We start from the raw sequence: 25,689 nt of genomic DNA on the forward strand, positions 1-25,689 counted from the left end.
ATTAAATTAAATTGATAATAAAGAGAGAGAGAGATTTTTTTTCATCGGCTTAGTTCATGTTGGCTTTTGCTGTATTTATCAACATATGCAAACATAACCAACGTTATACTAATCGAATTCATCTTCCTAGACGGAAGTTCGGACATAAAGTCTGGAAAATTTAAGTTATTGTTAGACGATTTATCATATTTATCAATACGAGCTGAGGATTATACACAATCACCGGTAAAAAGTGATAAATGCAATGAAATTTATCAAACTTGCCAAAAGGGTAGGTGATCATGTATAGGGAGTTATATGTACAGTCTAATAACCGAATGTATCATATTTACTGTGGGCGTAACATATACACACAGTATCAAATAAAAACATACATGAAGTATATACAAAAATGAAATATAGAATATATTTGCGCAAATAATGTGACAGTCTATATACACCATGTATATGTTACGGTAAATGTGCCTTGCTTTGACTACACCCAGCATAATGTTAATTCCTGAAGTGGTTTCCAATTGGACTGTTGAATAGCACTCTTGGGTGCTAGCAAGCAATAGGAGAGAGGAGTTTTAAATCATTAATCTGTAGGGAAATTCAAAGGCATCTCGTTACAGCCTTCGCTCCTCTGGACCATTTCATCACCCCCTCAGAAGTTATTGCTTGACAAGGAGGAAAAAATTTAAAGTTTGGGAAACTGGGCTGATCACTTCTCCATGGTGTCAGAAGTGTTTCAATCATGTGGGTGATTGTCTTGAGCTTCACATAGGAAATTTTTTATTTCTGAATCGATTCTGGAATTATTATTCTAATAATTCAGGATTCTCATCAATTTTGGAATTATCTCTATCATTAATTCTGAATTTTCGATTAGTTTTGGATTAATTTCTTAACTAAATTTTAGATTTCTTTCATTCATTCCTAGAATTATTTCTTTCATTCATTCCTAGAATTATTTCTTTCATTCATTCCTAGAATTATTTCTTTCATTCATTCCTAGAATTATTTCTTTCATTTATTTTAGAACTATTTCCTTCATTTATTTTAGAACTATTTCCTTCATTTATTCTAGAATTATTTATTTTATAAATTCCGAAATTACAGTATTTATTTCTTCTTGCATAAATTCTGAAATTACTTTTTTTCATTGATTTCGAAATTATTTCTTCAATTATTTCTCTGGAATAAATCGTTTTTCAATGTTTTCAACTATTTTCAGAAAATTATCAGCGTTGAAAATGATGAACACGTTGAAGACACCTGGTATAACGGAAAGGCTATACAGTACTTACCATAGCGGTTTCTTTTTTTTTGTCACATCTTTTACTCTAAAAACAACGATTTTTCTCTCCTCGTCATTTCTAATTACTTTATAACAGTAATTACTTGGAAGATCCTCCATTGCGATCAATGTGATTTGGTCCTGGGAAGCGCCTTTTGTTAAATTAATAAAATTAAGCGTAAGATTAAAAATTTAAAAGATAAAAATGGAAAAGGGGAAAAAATAAAGCGAGAAAATTTGCCGAGAGAAATGTATAAAAAACGTGATGGTAACCTCTCCCAGCAAAATTTCCCTTTAGACTGCATTTTTCCAACGCATTCCAAAAATGTGCTGCCATCTACCGGTGAAAATTAGTAAAGTATTTTACAATAGAAAAGTATTGCACTACATTAATATTTTTTTCAAAAAATTCTTTTGCTTGATGAACTCTCAAAATTTCCCACAAATGCTAAGAAATTTCCCACTTGGCCAAATTTTGGCCAATTTTTCTCACGAATATGGGAAATTTTCCACGAGTTACCATCCAGACTAGACCAGCATCAGAACTTTTCCCCATTCCCAGCGCTAATGGGCTGATAGTGGGAAATCCGAACGGGCCCAGATAGGCCTATGAAGTGGTAGGAAAAAGGTGTATGTTAGTAAGTGAGTGTGTGTAAGTGTTAAAAAGAAGATTATAGTCAAAATTTGGGGAGCATGGTCATGGCTGTAAGAATCTTATGCCAGGTAAAAGTATAGTCCACAATGCCGCCACACACCAACAGATCCGAAGGGACCCACAGATGAAGACAACTACAAGTACACTATAAATGGATTACATATGTAAAACAGCAAGCTCTGAAAAAAAGTCCACCATCAAAAATATCCATGAAATTTGTTTCCACCATTCAAAGCAAGTCTTCGCAAGGGGAGGATTTATATATATATATATATATATATATAAATGCGGGTAAAATGCGACTAAATAGGAGCAAGGAAGAGTTATAAACAAACAATATTCAAGAGAGAAGAATCAAAAGAATGAAGGAGATAAAATTGAATATAGGTGCAATTTATATATGCACTATGTACAAAACCTCTATCTCAAATTTTCCCACCGAAGGTGAAAAATTTTCTTCGGTCTCCTATAGACTTTTCGTCTAGCCGAAGTTCTACGTCTGGGGGATTCACTGTAATTGACAATCTCTTGGACAGGACCGTCATTTCAACTTTTTCCGGGGGGGGGGGGCAAAGCACATGTACTCAATGTATGTATGTATATATATATATATACCATTTCTAGTGTATTTTCAAAAGCCGGGGGGGCAACGGTCCCCCCTGCCCCCCCCCCTAAATGACGGGCCTGCTCTTGGATGTGGCCAAACTCAGAATTTGCCATCAGATCGATTTGATGCCTGTTTAATGTAGACAAAATTTTTCGGCAAATCAAGATCTCCATGTGCATTATAATTACGAATGAACCATGGTGCGCGGACAAATCTACGAAGAATTTTGTTTTGTGATCTCTGAAGTATTCTAATGCCACCTCGTTGGGCATTTTGTCTGTTGTGGCGTTGTATTTGTTAGTTTTAGTTGCATGTGCCCACGCAGGAGAAGCGTATAAAAGTGTTGGTCTGATAATGGACTTGAAGAGCAAAATTTTATTCTTCAATGAAAGCTTAGCCTGGGGAAAAGTTATTTTATTGAGAGCACCTAAAATTTTGTTGGCTTTGTTGCAAGCAAATTTAATATGGGGTGTGAAGGTCATTGTTTTGTTGAATATACATCCCAGATATTTGACCTTTGTTACCGGTCTTAGGGGGTGTTCACCGATGTACAATCGTCTAAAAGGTGGGATTTTCCTCCTATTTGTAAACCAAGAAAATTGGCACTTTGCCTGATTGAGGACTAGATCCGACTCATCACACCATTCAACAATATTGTCAACTGTTCCTTGTAAGTTATTGGCAGCCTGACTAGCTTGCCTTGCATTACAAAGTACCAGCGCGTCATCCGCAAACAGAGCAAGGATGCCCATCTGTGGATCAGGGAGTGAGTTAATGTAAATTAGAAAATGTGTGGCCCAAGAATGAGTTACGATCACTGATAAAGAATGACACGATATGGAAAGAGAAACTAGCCAAGCAAAGGGAAAGTAGCTGAACATACAATGCTCCGGCAACCTTCGTTTCGCCCAATTAGGGCGCAGAATCTGGACTCTCGAACATTTTGTCTGTAGATATGGTGAACTTGCGTCTCCGGCCCTATGTGCCACTGGGTGTACGTGCAATTTTTCTCCCTAGTCATTGGATTCAGTCACCATTTTTGTCAAGGGGTCATTCAAGTATTACGTCAGCGTCGGGGGGGGGGGGGTTGGATTTGCTTACTTTTGATGACAAGTGGGGAGGAGGGTTTGAAGGTTGCTTACGTCATCAACCACCCATTTTTGAAGATATGAAATATTCTAAGCTACTGACGAAATTTTGTTGACAAGGGGGGGGGGGGGGGTGGTCAGTGTTTTGCTGACTTTTGCTGAAAAGGGGGGGGGTCAAAAATGGCTGAAAATCTGCTTACGTAATACTTGAATGGCCCCCAAATGGCTTATACGTTGCATCGAGTTGATGGCTGTCATCACGGGGGAGAATGACACGAGTAATTCGAAACTTGCGAGCACGGGGCAAGGGGAGCCACCACTATAAATCTTTGTTACCTTTTCCGACACAACTCCGCCTCTTTCCAGGTAACAGAAGTAAGGTGCTTTGCATCAGTCCGGGGTTGTGAGCGCTTCTATCTATCTATATAACAAGACTCCCGCGGGAATCGAAAAATCATCACCATCTCCGGAACAGACAGTAATGGCTAACAGGGATACATTCAGATTTAATACACAGCACCAAAAAACAGGAATACACCTGGACTATGACAAAGACATAGAAAATAGGCTCGAAGAGGCAATCGTCAAACATCTTAGGAAACTAAAAGGATCGATACTGAAGGATGACTTCAAGAGAAACCAGAGCGGAACCAGCAACGACGAAGGTCGTCACGATAGGGTTGCCAGATCACTGCGCTCACAACCGAAAATGAAAACAAAAAAGCCACCGAAGAAGGCGCACGAAGACGTGAAAATCCATTTCCCGAAATTCCACGATTACACACGTTATCACAAGATCAAAATTCTGCACGTCATCGTCGAGGACAAGGAACCGAACGCCGGAAACCGAGTGACCGGACGGAAAAAATACTCATGAAGATCCATTATGTGAAGTTTCACTGAAACTCCGCTCTGCCCCTTGGCGAAACATCATAAATGGAAAACTATCGAAATGGGATAATAAATTTGCAGAGAGCAAATTCGACGGACAGAAATCGAGTAGCAGAGCTTTAAGGCCGAAACACACACTACACTGACGTGACGCGATTTCATGCCAGAGACGTTGTGAATTCTGATTCTTGGAAATTCTGTGCGGAATGCGGAATGCGAGGATTTTGTGCCGAGTCCTGCCCTCAGGGCTATTACAGCGGCTTACAAAATGGAAATTCTGTGGCGTGGGAGTTTCACGTCAAATGATTTCAACGTCATAAAATGTCCACGAATCAGAATTCACAAAGTCGCCGACGTGATTTGATAGGCTTTTCCAAAAAGAAGGTATGAAGAAAGAGATATTAAATCCTGCTGTCACAATTTGATAGAGACAAAAGCCTATCACAAGAACGAAAGACTCACTTGCGAGACTACACGACAGTTGATGAGGATGATGATGATAGATTAATATCATATCCTGATGGCAGAACAAGGGCCTTGAATAAACACTTAAGGGGGGAATCGTGGATTTTCGAAAATGCAGAAATTTGACCTAAAAATGAAAAACCTTTTCTGATTCGTCCCACGGAACCCAATCGTATAGTCACGACAATAAAAAATCATGCATTTAGACAGCTCTTCCAAACTCAATGGTGCTATCTCCTCTCTTTAGATTGAAAAAATTTTCTCTAACAAATTCATAGTCACTCCTCAGAGGAGGTATATATACTTCTATATCTCCTGTAAGAAAGGTAGCCCCCCAATTCCAGATTGCTTGAATGAATCGCAACACATTCCCAAATCATTTAAATGAACCGCAACACATTCCCAAATCACTTAAATGAACCGCAACACATTCCCAAATCATTTAAATGAACCGCAACACATTCCCAAATCACTTAAATGAACCGCAACACATTCCCAAATCATTTAAATGAACCGCAACACATTCCCAAATCACTTAATGAATCCACATATATACAGACTATTTGAGTGATTGCGGCACAATTAAAGAACACACAAGCGGCTCGTAGCATATTTACACTTCACCAAAGTAATCATTTGAGTGGTAGTTCTATAGCATATTCCCAGATCACTCAAGTGACCCCCACTATGAAGTTCCACATCACTTGAGTGACCCCTGGCACATTTATAGATGACTCAAGTAAAAAAGTATGGTGCTATTCCAGATCATTTCATTAAGTTGTCCGCAACACGTTTTCAAATCAATCAAGTGGCTCAAACTCTCCGAAAGGTTGAACACCCTGGACTTGGAACACCGGGTTCTTAACCTTTCTTTCAATATATCGCATCGCTGTCCATTACCACGCAGCAATTACTACCTAGCAATTTACTACCTAGTGAGTTGTGCCGGATGTATAAGTGTGCGTGTGCCTACAATCTGAGTGCGTATCTAGTGTTGTGTCTGATTTTTCGCTACTGCCATCTTAATTTCAGGAGTGCAGTGAGTGTAATGATTAAATATTTGTATCGTTTGTAGTCCTGTTGCCCTCTGTGTCGAGACTTTTTAACGGGAAGAATAGCTCACATTCGCTTCTCGAAGTTGGGAACGGATTCTTAACCTATGGGTCTTGACCAAAACTTGGGTCGCAGGGCCTTCCGAGATGGGTCGCATAAAACCACTTACAGCAAAGGATTCTTAAGATATAAATCACGACCGAAACTTGATTCCCAGGGGCTTCCTTGATGAGTCGTACAAATCCACTTTTCCACCTGTTATAAATGCACTTATTGCGTTACAGGTTTCACTGATTTTCAAAAACAATCAATCCCAGGGGTCACGAAGCTGATCTTGTCGTTGATTATGGCTGACGGCTGAAAACAGTTAAGAACCCCTGACTTAGAAAGTAAAAGAAACATGACCTACCTAAATTAATTAAATTCAATTTAACATTGGTATCACCTACAAGTATACTAACTGAATTTATTATATTCCTTTGGAATTCGGAATCAATCGAAATGAATTTTCCGAGCTCTGCAGAATTTACTGCCACTCTCGCTGAACTTTTAGAGAAAGCAATGTTTCTCGAATTAAAAACTAAAATTGATTCGAATAATTTAGTTGGTGTTTTTTTTTTTCAATCGTATATTTGATTTGTTATCATTTTTCAAGGTTAAAAAATTATGTAATCAACTGTAGTATACAAAATTATTGAAAATATTATTTGCTCATCGCTTAGACGTTTATCCGATAAAACTGTCTATTTTGGACGATTCGATGCGTGTGACGATAGTGATAATCGAATCATCAATAATAATAAGTAATCAGAGAGTTTGTAGGTCGATTTTTCCAGTGGCGTAAGAGTTGGTACCAATGAACTCAACTTATCAGTTAGTGGTGACACTACACATTTTTTTCAACGCTGGAATATTATTATCAGGACGTTAACGAACCCAAATAAATAGGGGCGTCCATGCGCTGCTTGTCATCAGAAGTTTTGTCGTTGGTTCTTTGCATGTGAACTTACTATTCGGAAAAAAGGTGAGCCGTCATTTTATTTTTCGATTTCTATTTATATTAGTTAAATTATAGTGTGTATGTACATGGTATGGTGCATTTTTTTCATGAACATTGATTATGATGATGATGATTGAAATCTTGTTATAACTGTGACCCTTCTTTAAAAACGGTTGTCTCGACTCTACGTTACTTTGCTCATATTTTGACTGTAACACAGTAAGACCTCTCTTTTGCGGACAAAAAAGTTCGTCCGTAAGAAAGAGATAACCGTTAATCAGGGGTTTGAAATGCATGCCTCTATCACACAAGGGGAAATAAAAATTTGGCCGTAAAAGAGGGGTGACAGTTAAGAGGGGTTTCATTGTACATACATACAAAAATTCGCTCATGGAGCGAAAAATTCATGAAAATTCAGAAGAAATGAAATAATTTCAAAATTGGTAAAACAAATAATATCAGATCTAGTGAAAAAAAATGATTTCATATCCAGTGAAAAAAATAATTTTAGTTCTAGTGAAAGAAATAATTTCAGATCTGGGAGAATAAATAATTTTAAAATCTAAGAAAGAAATAATTTCATAATCAAAGAAAATTCAGAATTAATGAAAGGAATTTCATGTCTAGTAAAAGAAATAATGTCAGAATTAATGAAAGGAATTTCATGTCTAGTAAAAGAAATAATGTCAGAATTAATGAATATTCAGAATCAATGAAGGAAATGATTTCAGAAATAATGAAAGAAATGATTTCAGAAATAATGAAAGAAATGATTTCAGAAATAATGAAAGAAATGATTTCAGAAATAATGAAAGAAATGATTTCAGAAATAATGAAAGAAATGATTTCAGAAATAATGAAAGAAATAATTTCAGAATACCTATACATATAAAATAACATTTCCTGACTGACTGATTCATCATCACCAAGCTGAAGCTATAAATATGAAATTTGGTCAGTAGTTTTATTTTGTAATGCAGACTCACTCAGAAAGGAATTTTACAAAATTCAACCCCCTAAAATGGTCATAAGTGGGGGTTCATATGTTACACATGACAGTCATTTCTGAGTAATTCTCGGATTACCAAATCCACTCGAGCAAAGCCATGGGTTACAGCTAATTAAATGTGTGTATATATATATATATATATATATATATAAGATGAAAGTAATGAGTCTAAAATAGTAAAAATTCAGAATTAGTAGAAGAAATCATTTTAGAATCGATGAAATTCAAAATTAATGAAAAAATAACTATTCAAAAACTAATAAAAATTCAGAACCATTAAAATAAAATAATTTTACGGTCAATAAAAATTCAGAATTATGAAAAATCGCCAATAATGTGTGACCCGGGCAAGGGTCACGTTTGCCCAACAGCTGAGGTGCCACTGTCTCTATGTTTTTACTAATAAAATTTTATTAATTAATAGCATTTTATTAATTGTACTGACTTAGGTATAAAAATGAAGCAAACGTTGATCGTGATCATTACTTATTTGGTGGTTGCAAAGGCAGCTCCTCCATTCAACCCGGATTTCGACATTCTCTGGGACAGTTTCAAGGTAATCTACTTTATACATAGATCAACAATACTTTAACTAGTCTTAACGAATTGATTTTAATGAAGGGCTTCCATATGGTAAACCTTTCATTGCAATCAACATCAATTGTCGCAGCAGCCATGCAAGAGTCAATTGTTTGGCCCGTGGGCCTTGCTGCTATTCAAGAGTGGTCCTATTCAGAACAAGTACAACATCAAGATATTTAATCGACTTCTCTATTACTCTCCACAGAGAACGTTCCAGAAGAGTTACGGAAGGGCTGAGGAAGGCGCACGTAGGTTGATCTGGGAAAGTCACGTGTCAAACATCATCCAGCACAATCTTGAAGCCGATCTCGGAATGCATTCCTACAGGAAGGGCATCAACGAGTACGCTGATATGGCAAGTATCATCCCACTCACTAATGCAGAGTCGAATAATTCTGTTAGAGATTAGTTAGGGTTTTTCTATAATTCGTTAACGCAATGTCAATTTGTGTCATTTATCTCCAGGGACACGAGGAGCTCGTCAAAAAAATGAACGGCTTCAAGCGATACAACAGGACACTAAGTACTGCCAGTAGCGTATTCGTACCTCCGTCAAACATCTTGTTGCCTGACACCGTGGACTGGAGAAAGCAGGGACTCGTCACGCCAATCAAGAACCAGGTTAGTATCTCTCGCGGTCGCTAATATTATCGTAAATACCTGTAGAATTACTGAATATACACTTTTCAGTTGAAATCCACAAATTATTGCCGAGCTGGAACCTAACATGTGTGATGCATGTCAGGCCGTTCAGACAGCACCTCCTAGACATAGAAGGCTTTCGCACGGGTTGCCATAAACATCATTCCGACTACCTAGCAAGTTCGCCACATTTTGAAACACGGCATACTATTTCGTTTCTTCTTATTTTGGCGTAGAATCTTCCTGATTGTATCACAAATTCCACGTGGTGATTGGATGTGGGGCATAGAAATTGCCAATTCTGAGCCCGATCATTTCTTTTCCGCACAACGATGATACTGGCGCGAGCATGAAATATTCTTTCCCGAATATTCTGAGGGAAAATGGACTACTTACTGACGTCACAAACAGGGTGCGGAAGCCTTCTATCTCTAAGAGGTGCTGGTTCAGGTCGACACATTGCCGCGGTTATCCACGAATGCCACTGTGCGGTCGTGTGGGCATCGTGCTGGTTCCTCATCCAGTTTCGAACCGTGTTGGCGGCGCAGTGGTGGTCAGCAGAAGATACAAGCATGAAAGTTCAAGCATTTACCATCTTCACTTCAAAATATGGAAGGCTGATGGCAGTACCAGCAAGAACACGAAACAAGCACAACCATGGCAACATAAATGAGTTATGGCCGCACAACACTCGGAACACATTCCGGCATCTACCGATTCGTAAAAAAATTCCGTGGGGGAATGTGTACGAGTTGCATGTACGGTTAAGTGGTGGTAGTAGTAGCATAGTTCTTTTAAAATGCAGCGCCATCTAACGGCAAGGTATTCGGCAGTAAATTGCCCTTCAGACGAATTAACCGGTGCTAAATTGTCTGTCATATGATCCAACTATAGGTGAATTTGTAACAATTTGGAAATTCTGTACGTAACGAAAACTTACAAACCACCCATAAAAATGTCGCATAGATGTACACACTAAATTACCTATGACTAGTGAATCCTTTTCTACCCCCCCCCCCCAAATGTTGCGAAGTCATTTCCCAAAGTCCTGGCATGCATAAAGAATTGTTATCTATATGTTATGGAAAAATATCTATCTATATGTACAATATCGTTTTTTCCAGCAACAATGTGGCTCCTGTTGGGCTTTCTCGACGACTGGCTCGTTGGAAGGGCAACACAAGAAGAAAACCGGAAAGCTGGTGTCTCTGAGTGAACAGAACTTGATCGATTGCTCACAACCTGAAGGTATTTCGAACGCCTCATGTACATACGTATAAAGCGCATTCAGGGCCGTTTCAATAGCACGAGCTTTCGTGCGAAAAGATCTGGGATCTTTAAATGGCTGGAAATTCTTGACAAACCACTAACCCGTTCAAGCCAAAGTCACTTAGTCCCCCACAAATTTTTTTGATGGACTTCTGGGTTTTATTAGAATTTCCCATTAATTATGTCATGATATGAAACAGTACAACAGTACAACATGTATGTACAACAAACAAGTTATCTAAAATCAGTGAACCTATTGTACGAGTTAGAAATCTTTAAAATATTTTTCTCTAGTTTCTATTATGACTCAAAAGGTTCAATTGGCAAAATCTCAAAAATGGACTTAGTGACTTTTGTTTAAACGCGGGGGCCGACATGTACACTTAAAAATCATAGATGCAGATAATACCATAAGATCCGAAATGCGCCTTAGGCTACCTAGGCTTTGGCCTAGATGCATGTTACCAACCCTCACATTCACTCACATGATTGATCGCAATGAGTAACGAAGGTATCAATGCGTGACCATTGGCGGTGCTCTTAGCGAAGTTTAAAGATAATTTAGGATTACAATTTTTTTCCTTTTCCTACTGTTCTGTTTTATTTTTTCTCGTGTTTACAGGTGATTTATTTTGTTTAATTAAATGAAAAGGTGAAATTTAAAATAAGACAAAAAAAATGTCTGCAACGTCACTAGGAAGTAAAGGGAACGGTAGTCAAAAGATCGATAGCAAAAAAAAAAGAACGCCGAAACTCCGCCAAAAGTGACTATCTCTTCATCAATCATTGCTACCAATCACGGGGAGCTAAATTTCTACCCTGCTCGTATCAATGTAAGGTTTTTAAATGCTACCCGAAATTTTGTTCCATACGCAAAAGCTATCCCAATTGAGCATTGTTTTTTTTTTTTTGTTTAAATTTTGTTCGTTGTTTGAATGTATGTTTTGTCCTTGTCATAGGTAACATGGGCTGCGAGGGTGGCCTGATGGACTCGGCTTTCAACTACATCCAGACAAACAAAGGCATTGACACAGAGAAGTCCTATCCTTATACAGCTGAGGTAAAAACACACACGCATTATTGTAAATTGCAATATATTCCAGTTATTTACTTCAAGGAAAATTTGAATTTTCATTTTTAAAAAAAATCCAAAAACTTTTTTTCAGGATGGTACGTGCCATTACAATAAGAAGAATGAGGGAGCCACTTGTACCGGCCACGTGGACGTCGAATCTGGCAGCGAAGAGGCCTTGTTGAAAGCCGTGGCTACCGTCGGTCCGATATCTGTCGCAATCGATGCCAGCCAGGAAAGCTTCCAGCTCTATCAGTAATAATTTTCATACATGCATTAACATATATAATTATTGAGTTTATTCAGTATTAATGCATTCGATACATAAAATATTTCATATTTAATACTGCGGGTGACATCATGACCATTTTCACGGGATTGTGTAGTATTTTTCAGGTTTCACATTTGTTTAGGGCTTTTTCAAGTATTACGTCAGCAAATTTTTATCCTTTTTCGCCCTCCCCTTCCCTTCCCCCATTTTCAGCTAAAGTCGGCAAAACTAAGAACCCTCCGCTCCCCTTGTCAGCAAATTTTGTCAGCTTCCCCTCCCCTACCTCCTAATGCATAATATTGGGATAAGAGACGTTCGCAGGGGGACATAGGGTCTCATGCCCACCTCCCCCCAGACGATCAAGGATTTATTTTTGATGCAAAAAATATTTTTTAAAAATTCCGAAGAAAATGCGTTTACATGTTACAATCAATTTCTGTTAATTTCACTGCTGTTTGAAGGATCAGAACTCAAAATTTCTTTAATAAATTCACTGCGATCCACCCCTCCTAAGCTTTTTGCGCCCCCTCGATCCTGCGTACGCTTTTGATTGGGATTGTCCTCCCCCATCGATGCTGACGTAATACTTGAATAGCCCCTTTGTATTTCCCCCGTTTTTCTAAACGGAACGTTCTGGAATTCATACTTTATAGCTTCAAATATGAACATTGGAGATGCAAAACGTAAATTTCATAAATGAAAAAATCCAATCTTCGTAAAAAAAATTCCAAATTGAAAATTTCGCACCGAAACGCATAAATTAAAAATTAATAAAGTTTGGAAAATTTTTGCACTCATTCGCAAAAAAAAGAGATAAAAAATTTTTCTTTTGCCACAAAAAAAAATTTTAATGAAACATTTCGCATCCATTCGAAAAAAAAAAAAATTTCCAAACCAAAAATTTTGCGAAATTTAAATTATTTTTTTTAAACAAAAATTTTTTTTATTGTGTTGTTTTTAGAAAAAGACATGTTTTTATAAATATTGGTTCCAATTACCTAGTACTTATTGTATTTATATGCAAAATTATACCCCCGACTTACGTGAATGCAATTTATTCGCTTAGTGTCGGTGCCACCTATCGCGTAACTCCGGGACATTACTACAGTCAAATCCCGTTGTAACGAACTTCAAAAGACCGGAGAAATCACTTCATTACAACGAAATTTCGTTACAAAATATATCCAGGTTTTTGCATTGTTCCTATGTAAACTTATCTGGGGGATTAGAAAAGTGTTCATTATAATAAGATTTTCGCTATAACGGTATTGGTTAAAACGGGATTCAACTGTATATACTGTAATAGTGAATGCAGCCGATCGTAGTTCTTGCAAACTCGGCCTATAACGAACTTCGGAATATAACGAACGAAGTTCTTGATTCGGTTCCAAAGGATGTTCTCTAATTAGATTCAACATAGCGAATCATATTTTTTTTGTCCCTTGAAGTTCGTTATTACGGGGTTCGACTGTAATTACACTGGAAGTAAAATGTAATCAACATAAATCCATCGGAAGCCATACAGCATTTGCATTAGGGTCAGATAAATTTATCATAATAAATTGTAGGATCAGATAAAGGTGAATATGCAAATATATGTGCGTTGTGAAGGGGAGGTGGTATGCAATGCGAAGGGCTGGGCCTGAGATTTCCACTTGGGCAAATACTTAAATCAAAAAAAAATTTCTTCAATTATGTTTGCTAACTCAGTGGTTCTCAGCCTTGGGCCATATGACCCTCTTGAGGTCCTGGGATATTTTAGGGGGCAATTGGTAAAAATCCAGTGAAAGGAGAAGCTATGATAGGCTTAAGGAGGCCAAAGAGCTGTGAATAAAAATTCAGTTGTGAAGTCTTTCATTGAAATATGGTGAGAAAGGTGCCAGAGTACTTTCAGAATCTATAGCGGAAACTACCCACAGTAAATTGCTGTTGCTTCCAGTCAAGTGGGTCCCCAGAGCATCACCTTAACCGGGAGGGTGGCCCATAATTAGGGACGTATAACCTTCAAGAGGGGCCACAAAAATTTTCTTGACAAGAAATTTTTAGTACCACCCTTCGAAATGCATTTAAATTAACAGAAATTGGTTGGAACAGCATATGTAAAGGGTATTTTCCTTCGCTGTATTTTAATTTTTTATTAATTTTTTTCTCTTCTAATTTTTGGGGGACACGGGTGCTCTTAGTAACCCCCCTCCCCTCGCGTACTCCTCTGCCCATAATGTTGAAATGGCTCCGCATAAAAACTTCTATAAGAATTATTTTGTTGACTATAAATTTTACTTAAAAAATTAGTAAATAGCAAGATCTCGCTCCCCCTGGATGGGGGGAGGGGTTGAAGGATAAGACGGGGGGGGCGGCACTTCAAAAAATATGGTCGGAATCGTAGCCATAGGTGGAAAAGGTTACTGCTTAAATAAATACTGCTCACTGACCAAATATTTTGAGAAAAGAAAATACTTTTTACTAGCGTCCTTCTGTTTTTGCCTTAAACATTAATTTCTGAGTCAATGGGGAATATGTCTATCTCATTTTTGTAGTAATTTGTGTTTTAATTTTAATAAAATTTTGTGCAGTTGAGTTTAATTATGAAGAAATTCAGTGCAGTCTAATTGTTTAAGTTTCGATTTTGTACGCGCCAAAATAAATTAGTTTCGCTTTTCAGCGTCATCTATCTTTGACTCTAAATACTACTTTTTAATTTTCACACGTTTAAGTTTTGGCCATATTTTTTTTTTCACTTTCCTATCGTTTCTTTTATCCAAGAAATCAATTTGTCCATAATTTATGAAATAATTGATTATTTTGGTAAGTTGTGCCCACTTATAAAATAATCGGATATAGTGAAATATCAGTTAATACTATGTTTCTTCTGTGTGCGTTATTTCTCCCGAGATTATTTTCCGGCTCGTGGGGTTATGAGCTAACTCCGAATTGACAGTTAGTTTCACCAGCGTGGACTTTGTATCCGTAAATCTGCAATTAATGCTTACACGTTCGTCTTGCAATATTTATAGATTTGTAATAAAAACTTATATTAATTTTTTTCACGTGCTTACTGGAAACGAACTTCATATCCACAGAAATGAGGATTAGTAAAAACGCAGTAGTTTTCATGGTATAAGTAGGACTCTGAGAAATAACTAAAAAAGATCTCGGGTGAAACTTGTTTTTTTTTTGAGTCACTTTGTACCTTTAAGAACTGTCACATATTATAATAGGAAAAACAGGGATGGACATGTATTTCGCTTGTGGTCCGAGTAAGGATAATCTGTCTAATAATAATTTAGAGGAAGGATTTACCTGTGCCTTAAGGAGGGGTTGCAAACGACCTGATTTTATGTAATTGAGGTGAGGACAATCGACTCATTTCTTCTGAAAAAAGATTCAGCGTGAGGGCAATCGACGTACACCTCCTTTACCCAGGGTGTTCTGGTTCAAACTCTGGGTACAGACAAATTCAAAACTTCTTCAATCTGATTATGAGAAACATTTTCAGAATAAAAAACTTCCAATTTCGCATGTAAAATCTTTAATTGATATCTTCACTCGACAGGAGTGGAATATATGACGAGCCGGATTGCAGCACTGTTTTCTTGGACCACGGCGTACTGGCCATCGGATACGGAACTGAAGACGGCGTCGACTACTGGCTCGTAAAGAACAGGTAAGACTGATTTCTCCCAATCAATATCCGAGACACATAATAAAAACCGTTAATGTATTTTAATTTTCAAAAGCAGCTGATTAGCTAAACATTTAGTCATAACGGTTTGGTGTTTTTCTTTTTTTTGTTTTTTGTTTTTTTTGACATTTGCAAACGTGTAAATGATTGAAGAGTGTTTTTCTTGTTAGAAAAACCGCCGTAATCTGAATGTTTAATGAATTAGCGTGAACTTCAACAACGACAATAATCTAGTGTAATGCCTTTCTCTCCCCTCCCCCTTTTTTCTCAATACAACCGTTATACATTGGTAAAATAAAGGGAGAAAATGAAAAAAAAAAGCTCAATGGTTACGACGTGACTGGAAATGTCAAAAAAATAACAAAGATGAGGTTGAACGACCGTTGAACAACTCGCGTTAAAGTGTAAGCACGTAATCTCTTGCCATTCTTAAGGATCGTGACTTCACGAAAGTGCACGATAACTTCAAAGACAGTTACTTATGAAATAAGATGCTTCACCTTTTGAATATTTTTTATGGCTTTTTGGTCTTGAATTGGTGACACTTTTGCAAAAATAGTGATACTTAACAATAATTGGCGGTATTTGGCATGAATTAGCGATATTGGACGACCTGTCCCGGGTTTTTCGTTCTTACAGAAATCTGGTTACCATATGTATTTAAGCATACCCGTGTATTGATGTATTTTTATCACTAAACGTTTTTTATGTATATTGTCTTGCAGTTGGGGAACATCTTGGGGCATCAAAGGATACATCAAAATGTCCAGAAACAAGAACAACCAATGCGGTATTGCCACTCAAGCCAGCTATCCACTTGTTTGAGGAATGGACACACACACTTTTTAACCCCCGTTTATTGTTAATGTTGTTTTGATTGTTTTTGTTGTTTGTAATGTTTTAACGTAAGATATTATATAAAGTTATGAAATATTTATTTAAATTCTTGCTTCCTGACATTATTTCTTCCGAACGTACTCTTTTTTATAAAATAATCAGTGTTATTTATCATCGTGATAAATTAACGAAAAATTGATCTGAGTCAATTTTTTTTTTTTTTTTTTTTTTTTGCGCATACGGTATACATGACACGCTTACTCTACGCACTTCCGACGCAATGTGCATCCACGCCTTCAGCGCATTTCTAGGGTTACGCAATCCTATGAGAAAATATAAAAATATTAGATGGGGAACAAAGTTTCTACCAGAAAAATGATAGGTAGCGCTAAACGAGCTGAATAATCGTGTTTACAGTCTAATTTGCATAATCGCGATTGTTTTGGAAACGTTAAAGTGTGTTCTGGTCATGGCCCCCACAAGGGGTGGACTGACAAGGCTCCAGCCCTGGGGCCTAGGACAATTTTCACATTTTTTTTTGTTTTTTCACGCTATAAATTCATCATAAAGGGGCCCATGGAAGTCTGGTCGGGGGGCCCCCACAAAATATCTCAGCCTAGGGCCCTGCTCCAGGATGTGGGGGCCAGGGTTCTGGTGGTATGCAAAATAAATTCTGTTCACATTGTTTGCAACTTTGAGGTATAATACGGGACGTATAAAATGTCTAAAAAATCTAAAATTCGTCACATCATTTGATTCCACTGAAAATCCAAACTTAGTATTTTCAGGGCTACAACCGCGATAAATTTCGTCTTAGGGAGCCCACTGTAACTGCTACAACAGTAGGATACTGTTTCTACAATGGACATTCCTCCCGACAACAGGGCCCTCTTAAGAGCACAATTGGCCCTCCAGGCCAATCGATTTTTCTGAGGCCTCCTACCTGACTATAAATTATTGTTTACCAATTTGCATGTTTTATTTCAAAAATCTAAACGAGATCTCATTATCGTAAGGTCCCCTCTGCCCTTGAGGCTCCCGAGTCATGCCTCGTTAAGACGGTACTGCCCGACAATCCAGCTGGAAATTGCCCGGTGCGAGAGTAAAAAAGGTCGCCAGGCGCTCATAAGAAGATCATATTGTGTGTCTGGTGAGATCACCGTGGAATAATCTTCTATGACTTTCTTCCGAAAATATATTTCTGGTTTTTTTTCTTCTATATCCTTTTTTCCTCCAAATAAATTTCTGGCAAGAACTTTGTTCCTCACCTAATATGTGGCATAATGATTGCACAAGAGAAATATAGGCATGTATGACATTAAAATAGTGATCATATTCTAATGTGTAAAGGTCGAAGTCAGAGCATTTTTTCATGTATTGAATTCACACAACATGAAGAACAAAAAAATTATGATTCATAGACATTTATGGAAACAAACAGGATAAACATAGATTATATAGTGAGTATTTTCTTTGGCAAATATATAGTTATTGTATGTTTGATAGCTAAGATGACCGAAATGTAATATCACAAATGCGTGTAATTTTTTATATACGTTGCGAATGTTGTCACGCAACTGACCTCTAGTGATGGTTTGGATTCATCATTGTAGATAGATCTGTGTGTGTATGTGTGGCCTTTGGCAGTGGTAGGAATCCGTTACCATGTCGTCATTTTGTTAAACAAACGTGAGAAAGATGCAATCGCGTGTCGGAATGTAAATCATCAGTATCATCGTGTAAAATATCATGTGCATAAACAAATAATGTGCAATGAAACCGAGCGTTGATTGTGGAAGTCATGCGATGTACGAATCTCTGTCAATACGCGTAAATATTCAGAAACGTAGCTCAAGATAATGTCGTCATTTCCAACATTTAGACTTCAGTATAAACGACTTAATTACAATACGTATATTCGAGTATATAGCTTATTGGGATTAGGAGCTCATCTCTGATCAAGGTAATCTCTGCAAAATTTTGAGTAAATAAATTCTGTTTTCATTTAACTTTAAGTTTCAATTCAAGCTTCGTATCAAAGGTTAAATTGAAAACTTTTTTAAAACTTCAAAAAATTGAAAAAAGAATATGTAAATTTCCTTAAATCACGCTAAAAACACGATTTTCCGAACCTTTCAATATTTTCATTCATTGATAAATGTTCTTTCTAACTTATCAATCTATAGCCGGATTACTTTACAAAAGTTTTGTGAAAGTTATTTTATAAACTGCAAAATGCAACCAATAGGTGTATTATCGGTTGCATTCAAACGAATGTATCCAATAGGATTATTGGTTGCTTTTTTTAAGTTTTAAAAAAGATGTTTTCTCAAGCTTTTATAGTGTAATCCAAAAAAAAAAAAATATTTGGGAAAAAGTTAAGTGCTTGATGTAGTTTTTCAAAAAAAAAATAATTATATCCCATAATCATTATATTACAATGATTATATTATAATTATATTATAATTATATTATAATAATTAATTCAATAAATAATATACAAAAATAATGTAAAAATAAAAAAATTATTGAAAAAAAATTCGTAAAAGTTATTGAAAAACATTCCCACAAATTGTTGAAAGAAAATTTTCTCATTAAACATTGGAAAAAATGAAATGAATAATTGAAAGGAAGTTTTTTCATCAAACATTGAAAAAAATCGTTATCAATAAATTACTTAAAATGTTCATAATAATTATTGAAAGCAATTCTCAGTATTTCAAAAATCATTTATTGCGTAATATTGTGTTGAAATTACTTTTGTATAACATAGTTCTTATTTTATCTCGGGATTTACATGAAAAAGACACTCAAGATTATATTGCTTCATTAATAATTTGGATAGATTATTACGAATGTTTTTTTAATTCATACGGTTAAAGCCTCTGCAGTAGTTTTGAATTTTATAATAATTGTCCATTGTACCGATTTCTGAGATGCAGTAATACTGATGATGTATATTTTTAAACTTTGAATTTTATATATACATGTTTTTCTTGTATTCATATATGGAAACTGTAACTGGGCTTTTGCCTGTAGTTTGTATTTAAATAAATAAATTTAATTTATTTATTTATTAAGTAATAAACCTAGTAAAATATATTTATAATAACTTCTTTAAAATAGTTTTTTTTATTGATTGAAAATATTACCGATGATGATAAATTTTATTCAAACATTTGTCATAAATTTTAAACATTTTTGTGCATTTTTATTTACAAATTCAGGTCCTTATTGGATGAAAAAAGTTTGAATTCGATTTAAGAAAATGTATAAAATCATAGATATGACAATTTTAAAATATTCATCGGTATTAATTATTTTACGATATGGTTTTAGTTTCTCATTTATATGCCAAATGTATTTTGAATACATATTTACATTTTTTTTAAGATAAAAAAATTGAAATTTGTTATTTAAAAAAATTCCATTTCATGCCGAAAATGTCTCTAAATGCACCAGTTTATGAAGAAATTCGAATCAGTCATTTAATCGAATTTGATTACGTATTAATGACTTTTATACTATAATTATAATCTTGTTCTTCAGACAAAAAAGGAAATTGGCAAGTCACGTATTTCCAATGATGAATTTTCAATTAGGAAAATTTTTTATTTGATCACCCGCTACGAATTCCCCTATGACAATTGCTGGATTTAACTATACAGTATCCTAAATGCGGTTTTCTAATAAAAAATAATCTGGAAAAGAACCAAAAAATGTATATATATTCTAAATTCAGGATTTAGGAAGTCTATTTTTTAATACAGAATAATTTAATTCTTTAACTTTTTTTTTAATCTATTATTATTATTATTATTATTATTATTTGGTGTTCACTGATCGACAAATTACCTTTTTTCTCGATTTAAAGAGAGTCATAGTAAATGATTATATGTTTTATATGTTCATTATCACGTATCGCATGAAGAAAATTACCATTTCTGGAAAAAGGGGGAAAAACGGTTTCCGTAGGGATATTTTGTAGGGGAATAAAACATAACCGGATGGTTTCACGTGTATCATTCATTTATGAAGGAAGGGTCGGCCAGATGCGGTGCCCGCATGCGAATATGTTTGGTGCTGTCGTTGACATAGCAGCACCAGAAACATATGCTATCCAGAAATAAAATATTCTTTACAAAGCTCTAATGAATATGTGATGCGTAAACTTCGCTGGCTGTATCGGCAGGTAACTTTTCGCTATTATTTTCAATTATAGTATCATAAGTTCCAGGATTGTTTTGTTTTTCTTACAAAATTCAAGTAAAGTAGTGGTGGGCAAACTACCGTACGTGGGCAAGATGCGGCCATATTAGAGGTTCTATCCAGCCCGCCACAGATTTCAAAATAATAGTAAAGAATTTTCAATTTCAGTGTTTACAAAAATATTCATTAAAGGGGAGTGTTTCTTTTTTTTCTTTTTTTTTTTGCATATGGAAAATATGGTTTTCAGAATTTAAAAAGAAATTTGTTTAAAAGCTCTTGCATATTTACAAAAAAAATGAAGCACATATGCAATAATTATGCAGTTAAAATATGCTTACTTGTTTTTTCACAGTTGTAAAAGATGAACCATTGTTTCTCATTTGCAATAAAACCGCGGCAGTCTTTAATGAATACAACACCAATTTATTTCTAAGCATAAAAATTCCAATTATAGATTAATGTCCAAACATGACTGACCCACTAAAAAATTTCGAGTGAATTTAACCAATGCGCTTAATATTGTTGCATTTTTTCATGAATATGCAACAATATTAATGAACAAATATTAATGAAATCTATGGAGATCGCACACATCTTTTATGTGAACCCGCAACTCCTTTTTAAAAAGTTTGGAATTCAGGAAATTTAGTCCATAATAAAGTTTTAAACCTTTTGGTTTTTGGGCCAAAAATTGAAGGAGAAAATTTGTTTTGAGCCGAACGAGAAATAAACGATGACTGAATAGACTTTGAAGCAAAATTTACCGTTATGAACAAAAAATGAGCCATACCTTTTTTCTCGTGTCCTTTATGATAAAAGACACATTTGAAGTCTACACAAAACCGCATTAAAATATTAGAAATACTCATACAATGGTACCTAGGCTAACGCCTTGGTTTACGAATTTATAAGCTAACCAAGATTTTTTCGCGATTTTCTGCTTCGGCTAACGAATACAGATTCGGCTAATGAACATTTTCGTTGGGGGCAATAATATATTTCTAAAAATTAAGCTATGGCCTTACTATGAGAGTATTTTTTTAGATGTAATTTTTTGTCATAATAATTCCTATTTTCTTTATCGTTTTCATATACGAATATTTTAAATGTGACAATATATTTATAAAATATCTTCCATATTCTCATCCTAGTCGATCGGCTCGAGCCCGAATGAATTTGAAAAGTATCGAAAAGTTCAAATCTCAACTTTATGACTTCATGTACGTCGTCTTCCTGATAGTCTTTGGACTCTCTTCAGGTCAGTGTATCACAATTTTACGGGATGCTCTAAAACACAGCAATTTAAAAATTGAATATTTTTTAACGTTTCAAAAGATTTCTTTTTTTGCATATTTTTTTTAGTCTGTAAAGTTTTAATTACTAGGTTTGACTAAAGATCACTGAAGTGGTGTGAAACTACACCGTGCGTCACTTAAGTGATTTGGAAATGCGCTGTTCAGTTTATTTTTACAAAATTAGGTTTGAGGTCGCTGGCCTTGCGTTGAGCATATATGTATTATGGCAGCGTTTCTGAATTTTTCAACCCAAGGACCAGTAAAATGTCTGAAACGATTTGACGAATCTTTTGCGTCTTGTATTACGGGGCATTGCTATATTTTTAGTTGTTCCTAATGGGGGGTTTTATACATTTGTCCCGTCTTTTCAACGATGCTTACTTAAATTTGTAATCTTTACCAAAATCGTGAATAAAAGATGTTTTCATAATCTCTTATTGCGATAGTTTGTTATCGCTATACAGTATATACAAATGTTCATCTTACATATCTGTCAGGTTCAATGTTTTTCCCCCAATTTTTCAGTGATTTTAAAAACAGTAAGAGAGATTTTGTCGGCTTATGGCAACGTTTTTGATGGTAATTGGTGACGTCTCGCATTTTACTGTATTTAAGAGAGAGAGAGAGAAGAGAGAGACAGAGAAGAGAGATCACAGTTTCTCTTTTTTTCTCAATGAAATATGGTCATCTAGTCATTTTTTTTAATGTTTTTGCTTCAAATATATTTTTGTTTACTGAGATTTGTAGCAGCCCTTTATTTACCCGCCCTTCATCCATTTTTTCAGTAATTAGGGAACTTGTAAATTGCATCTTTTGACAATTAGTGATATCTCGTATTTAGGATCGCAATTTCCGGAATTTTTCTTGATGTAAATAGCACCTAAATATGAAGGTACAATTTTTATTCAAACCCATGTGAGTGTTATTAATATCAATTACAACAAATGAATAATTTTTCATCGAATTATCAAGACTGCCCGCGGACCACCTATGCTATCATCGCAGATCAAAAGTGGTGGTTCACGGTTGAGAAACGCTGCGCTGTGAGAATCGGTCCGAACCACCAATTATTATCGTTATAGCCGCTGTGTCGTTACAATTGAGGTTGTTATATCTGAGTTTCACTGTACTGAAAATGAGAACTATTACCCTGCAAAAAAAAATTCAAGTTGCAAAGGAAATTTCAACGGTTTTAGGATATATTGGGTGGATGCTGATTTTGAGACTGCTGTTGGCTTTGCCGAATTGGCTCTAGTTTTTGTTGCATACTCTCAACATTTCGATGTAGTCTGCAGCTATTTTTTGCATGAAATTTTTCTACTTTATTCACTCCATTACTGTATTTATTTCATCACCAGGCATTAAGTGGTTTTATAGGTATTGATCTTAAGTTTATTATTGATTTACATTTCGTTTCAATGTGATTTGTATACTGATTATATATTAACTCCTCTTAAGGTACATAAAACGTGATGCATACAACCTCCCCCCCCCCCCCCAACGGACAACCCCTATTTTACGGTCAAATAATAATTTCCCGTTGTATAATGAAAGTATGCATTCCAAACCCCTATTAACGGTCACCCCTCTTTTACGGACGAATCCTTTCGTCCAATCGGTGTCCGCAAGAGAGAGGTTTTACTGTATTAAATTTAATTATCACTTCATCTCAAAACTAGAGCTAATCTGACAAAATACACATTTGGATTCAATGCTTCAAAATCACCCTAAAATCATTGAAATATCTTTGGGAACAAGATCGATCGTCTTAAACCCCTTTACGATCACGGACGAAATAATTCCTCCAAACACTGGTGGAGTAAATTCAATCCATTTCTCTGTGATTTTTTTCCTCTCCTCATCATTGCGAAGATTTATTGCAACCCTATGAATGAAGTTGTTTTTTTTCCTCCACGTTATTTCTATACTCCTGTTAGTGATTTTTTCCCCTCGTATAATGTATATTTCCAGTATGTACAGGTAAGAGTAAAAGAGAACCCACGTAGGGGGAGGGTGAAAAGAGAAATTCATTTTATACTCCTTTATCTACTTATCTATCACACTGTGTGTGTTTTCCTTCCCATATTTTTTTCTTCCTTTTCTTATATTTTTTTTTTATTATTTTTGTTTCTCCTTCTTATTTTTTCTAACGTGTGGATGAATTAGAACAAGGCTACTAGATTTATCGCCGCTTCGTCAAATAGAGTTTTCTTCTAAATTTGTTGCCAAACGCTTGTACACGAAGGGGTTAAAAACAAGACATTCTTTTGAATTTATTAAATTTATTATCGCATTTAATTAGTTTTCCATTTATGATGTTTCGGCAAGGCTGAGCGGGGTTTTGCGGTGCCGTGAAACTTCACATAATGGATCTTCATGAGAATTTTTTCCGTCCGGTCACTCGGTTTACCGTGATGCATTTTTCCGGCGTTCGGCTCCTTGTTCTCGACGATGACGTGCGGAATTTTGATCTTGGTCTTGGGATAACGAGGGTTATCGTGGAATTTTGAGAAATGGATTTTCACGTCTTCGTGTCCGCCTTCTCCAGGTTGGGTCTTCGGTGGCTTTTTTGTTTTACCTTTCGGTTGTGAGCGCAGTGATCTGGCAACCCTACCGTGACGACCTTCGTCGTTGCTGGTTCCGCTCTGGTTTCTTTTGAAGTCATCCTTCAGTATCGATCCTTTTAGTTTCCTAAGATGTTTGACGATTGCCTCTTCGAGCCTATTTTCTATGTCTTTGTCATAGTCCAGGTGTATTCCTGTTTTTTGTTGCTGTGTATTAAATCTGAATGTATCCCTGTTAGCCATTACTGTCTGTTCCGGAGATGGTGATGATTTTTCTATTCCCGCGGGAGTCTTGTTATTGGAAATCGAGCTGGAATAGTGGTTCGGTTCCACCGTGACATTACCCGTCGGTGTATCTTCTATCTTGGATGAGTTTTTCGTGGCCTCCGTGCTGCTGTACGTTTGTGAACGTATCGCGGTGTCGGGTTCACTTCTTTGGTACCTTTTGTTCATCGGTTGATACAGCAATCCCTTTTTATGCGGATTCATCTCCACGAGTTTGAAGCTACCATTATGGATCGCATTCGAGTCACTATGCAGCATCTGTTGGATATTTTTAGCCGAATCTAATCTCCGTATGGCTTTATAGTATTCGTTGATTATGGAATGGTTTCGTAGAGGCTGCACAATCTTAGAGCCGAAAGAATTTCCAACCGTTCTCGAAGAGTTCTTATCGAGGTCCGTGTTGACGCGGTGGTGCAGTGTCGACATCCTTTCTGTTAATACCTTTTCTATAGCGCTGGGATTTCCGTCGCTGCTGTTGAACGATTGAGCGTGGTCCAGGGCTCTTGGGAGATACCCTGGTTCACTTATGTCTTTGGATGCTCGGGTGTTTCCGAACTCGAGTCTGACTTTTTTGATCCTCTCTATGACTTGGATCGTTTCGTCACCGTTATCCATGGACTCTTGGAGCAAGATCGTCTGAGTTGAGACCTCGGTTGGAACTGGAGTGGTCCACGAGATCAGATCCTTGGCCGGAACGAACGCTTCTGGTCCCGGAATTCCCGAGAATTTTCGTGAGATTATATTATTGGTAGGTCGTTCGTGTTTCTGTAGTGGGTGTGGATAGTTTAAAGCTCCTTCATTCAGAGCCGCATCCATCGGAAGAGCTCTCCATTCGAAAATGTTTGCATCGTTCCGTGTCAGTGATGAGGAGAGATTCTCGTCATTAGAATGCATTGAAGACTCGTCGTTTCTTTGATGTTTCGCTACACCAAAA

General features: G+C 36.2%; 2 protein-coding genes across 2 annotated transcripts in view; both read left to right on the forward strand.

Moving 5' to 3' along the window:
• The first annotated feature begins 6,953 nt into the window (after positions 1-6,953).
• LOC149090089 (cathepsin L-like peptidase) lies at positions 6,954-16,508 on the forward strand. The gene is made up of 9 exons (XM_089232182.1): positions 6,954-7,062; positions 8,497-8,603; positions 8,835-8,984; positions 9,095-9,250; positions 10,396-10,519; positions 11,500-11,600; positions 11,707-11,867; positions 15,437-15,547; positions 16,291-16,508. Exons 2-9 carry the CDS (start codon positions 8,505-8,507, stop codon positions 16,388-16,390), a joined length of 1,002 nt encoding a protein of 333 aa, XP_089088308.1. The 5' UTR covers positions 6,954-7,062; positions 8,497-8,504; the 3' UTR covers positions 16,391-16,508.
• Positions 16,509-20,453: 3,945 nt separating this feature from the next.
• Positions 20,454-25,689, forward strand: part of LOC149090090 (uncharacterized) — a 33,796-nt gene continuing 28,560 nt past the window's right edge. Inside the window, exons 1-2 of the mRNA XM_089235536.1 lie at positions 20,454-20,594; positions 21,763-21,869. Coding sequence (XP_089091662.1) covers positions 21,782-21,869 — 88 coding nt within the window. The 5' untranslated portion in view covers positions 20,454-20,594; positions 21,763-21,781. The remainder of the gene's footprint in view (positions 20,595-21,762; positions 21,870-25,689) is intronic.

This window comes from Pholcus phalangioides, unplaced genomic scaffold, assembly GCF_987345545.1.
Source record: "Pholcus phalangioides strain wild (caught in Gottingen) unplaced genomic scaffold, Ppha-v1.0 ptg000001l_1, whole genome shotgun sequence".
Classification (NCBI taxonomy): domain Eukaryota; kingdom Metazoa; phylum Arthropoda; class Arachnida; order Araneae; family Pholcidae; genus Pholcus; species Pholcus phalangioides.

Excerpts from the sequence above, each read along its gene's own strand:
- LOC149090089 (XM_089232182.1), top strand. The coding sequence starts at position 8,505 with ATGAAGCAAACGTTGATCGTGATCATTACTTATTTGGTGGTTGCAAAG. Across the intron at positions 8,604-8,834 it reads TTCTCTGGGACAGTTTCAAG|AGAACGTTCCAGAAGAGTTA; the intron begins GTAATCTACTTT and ends TACTCTCCACAG. Across the intron at positions 15,548-16,290 it reads TACTGGCTCGTAAAGAACAG|TTGGGGAACATCTTGGGGCA; the intron begins GTAAGACTGATT and ends ATTGTCTTGCAG.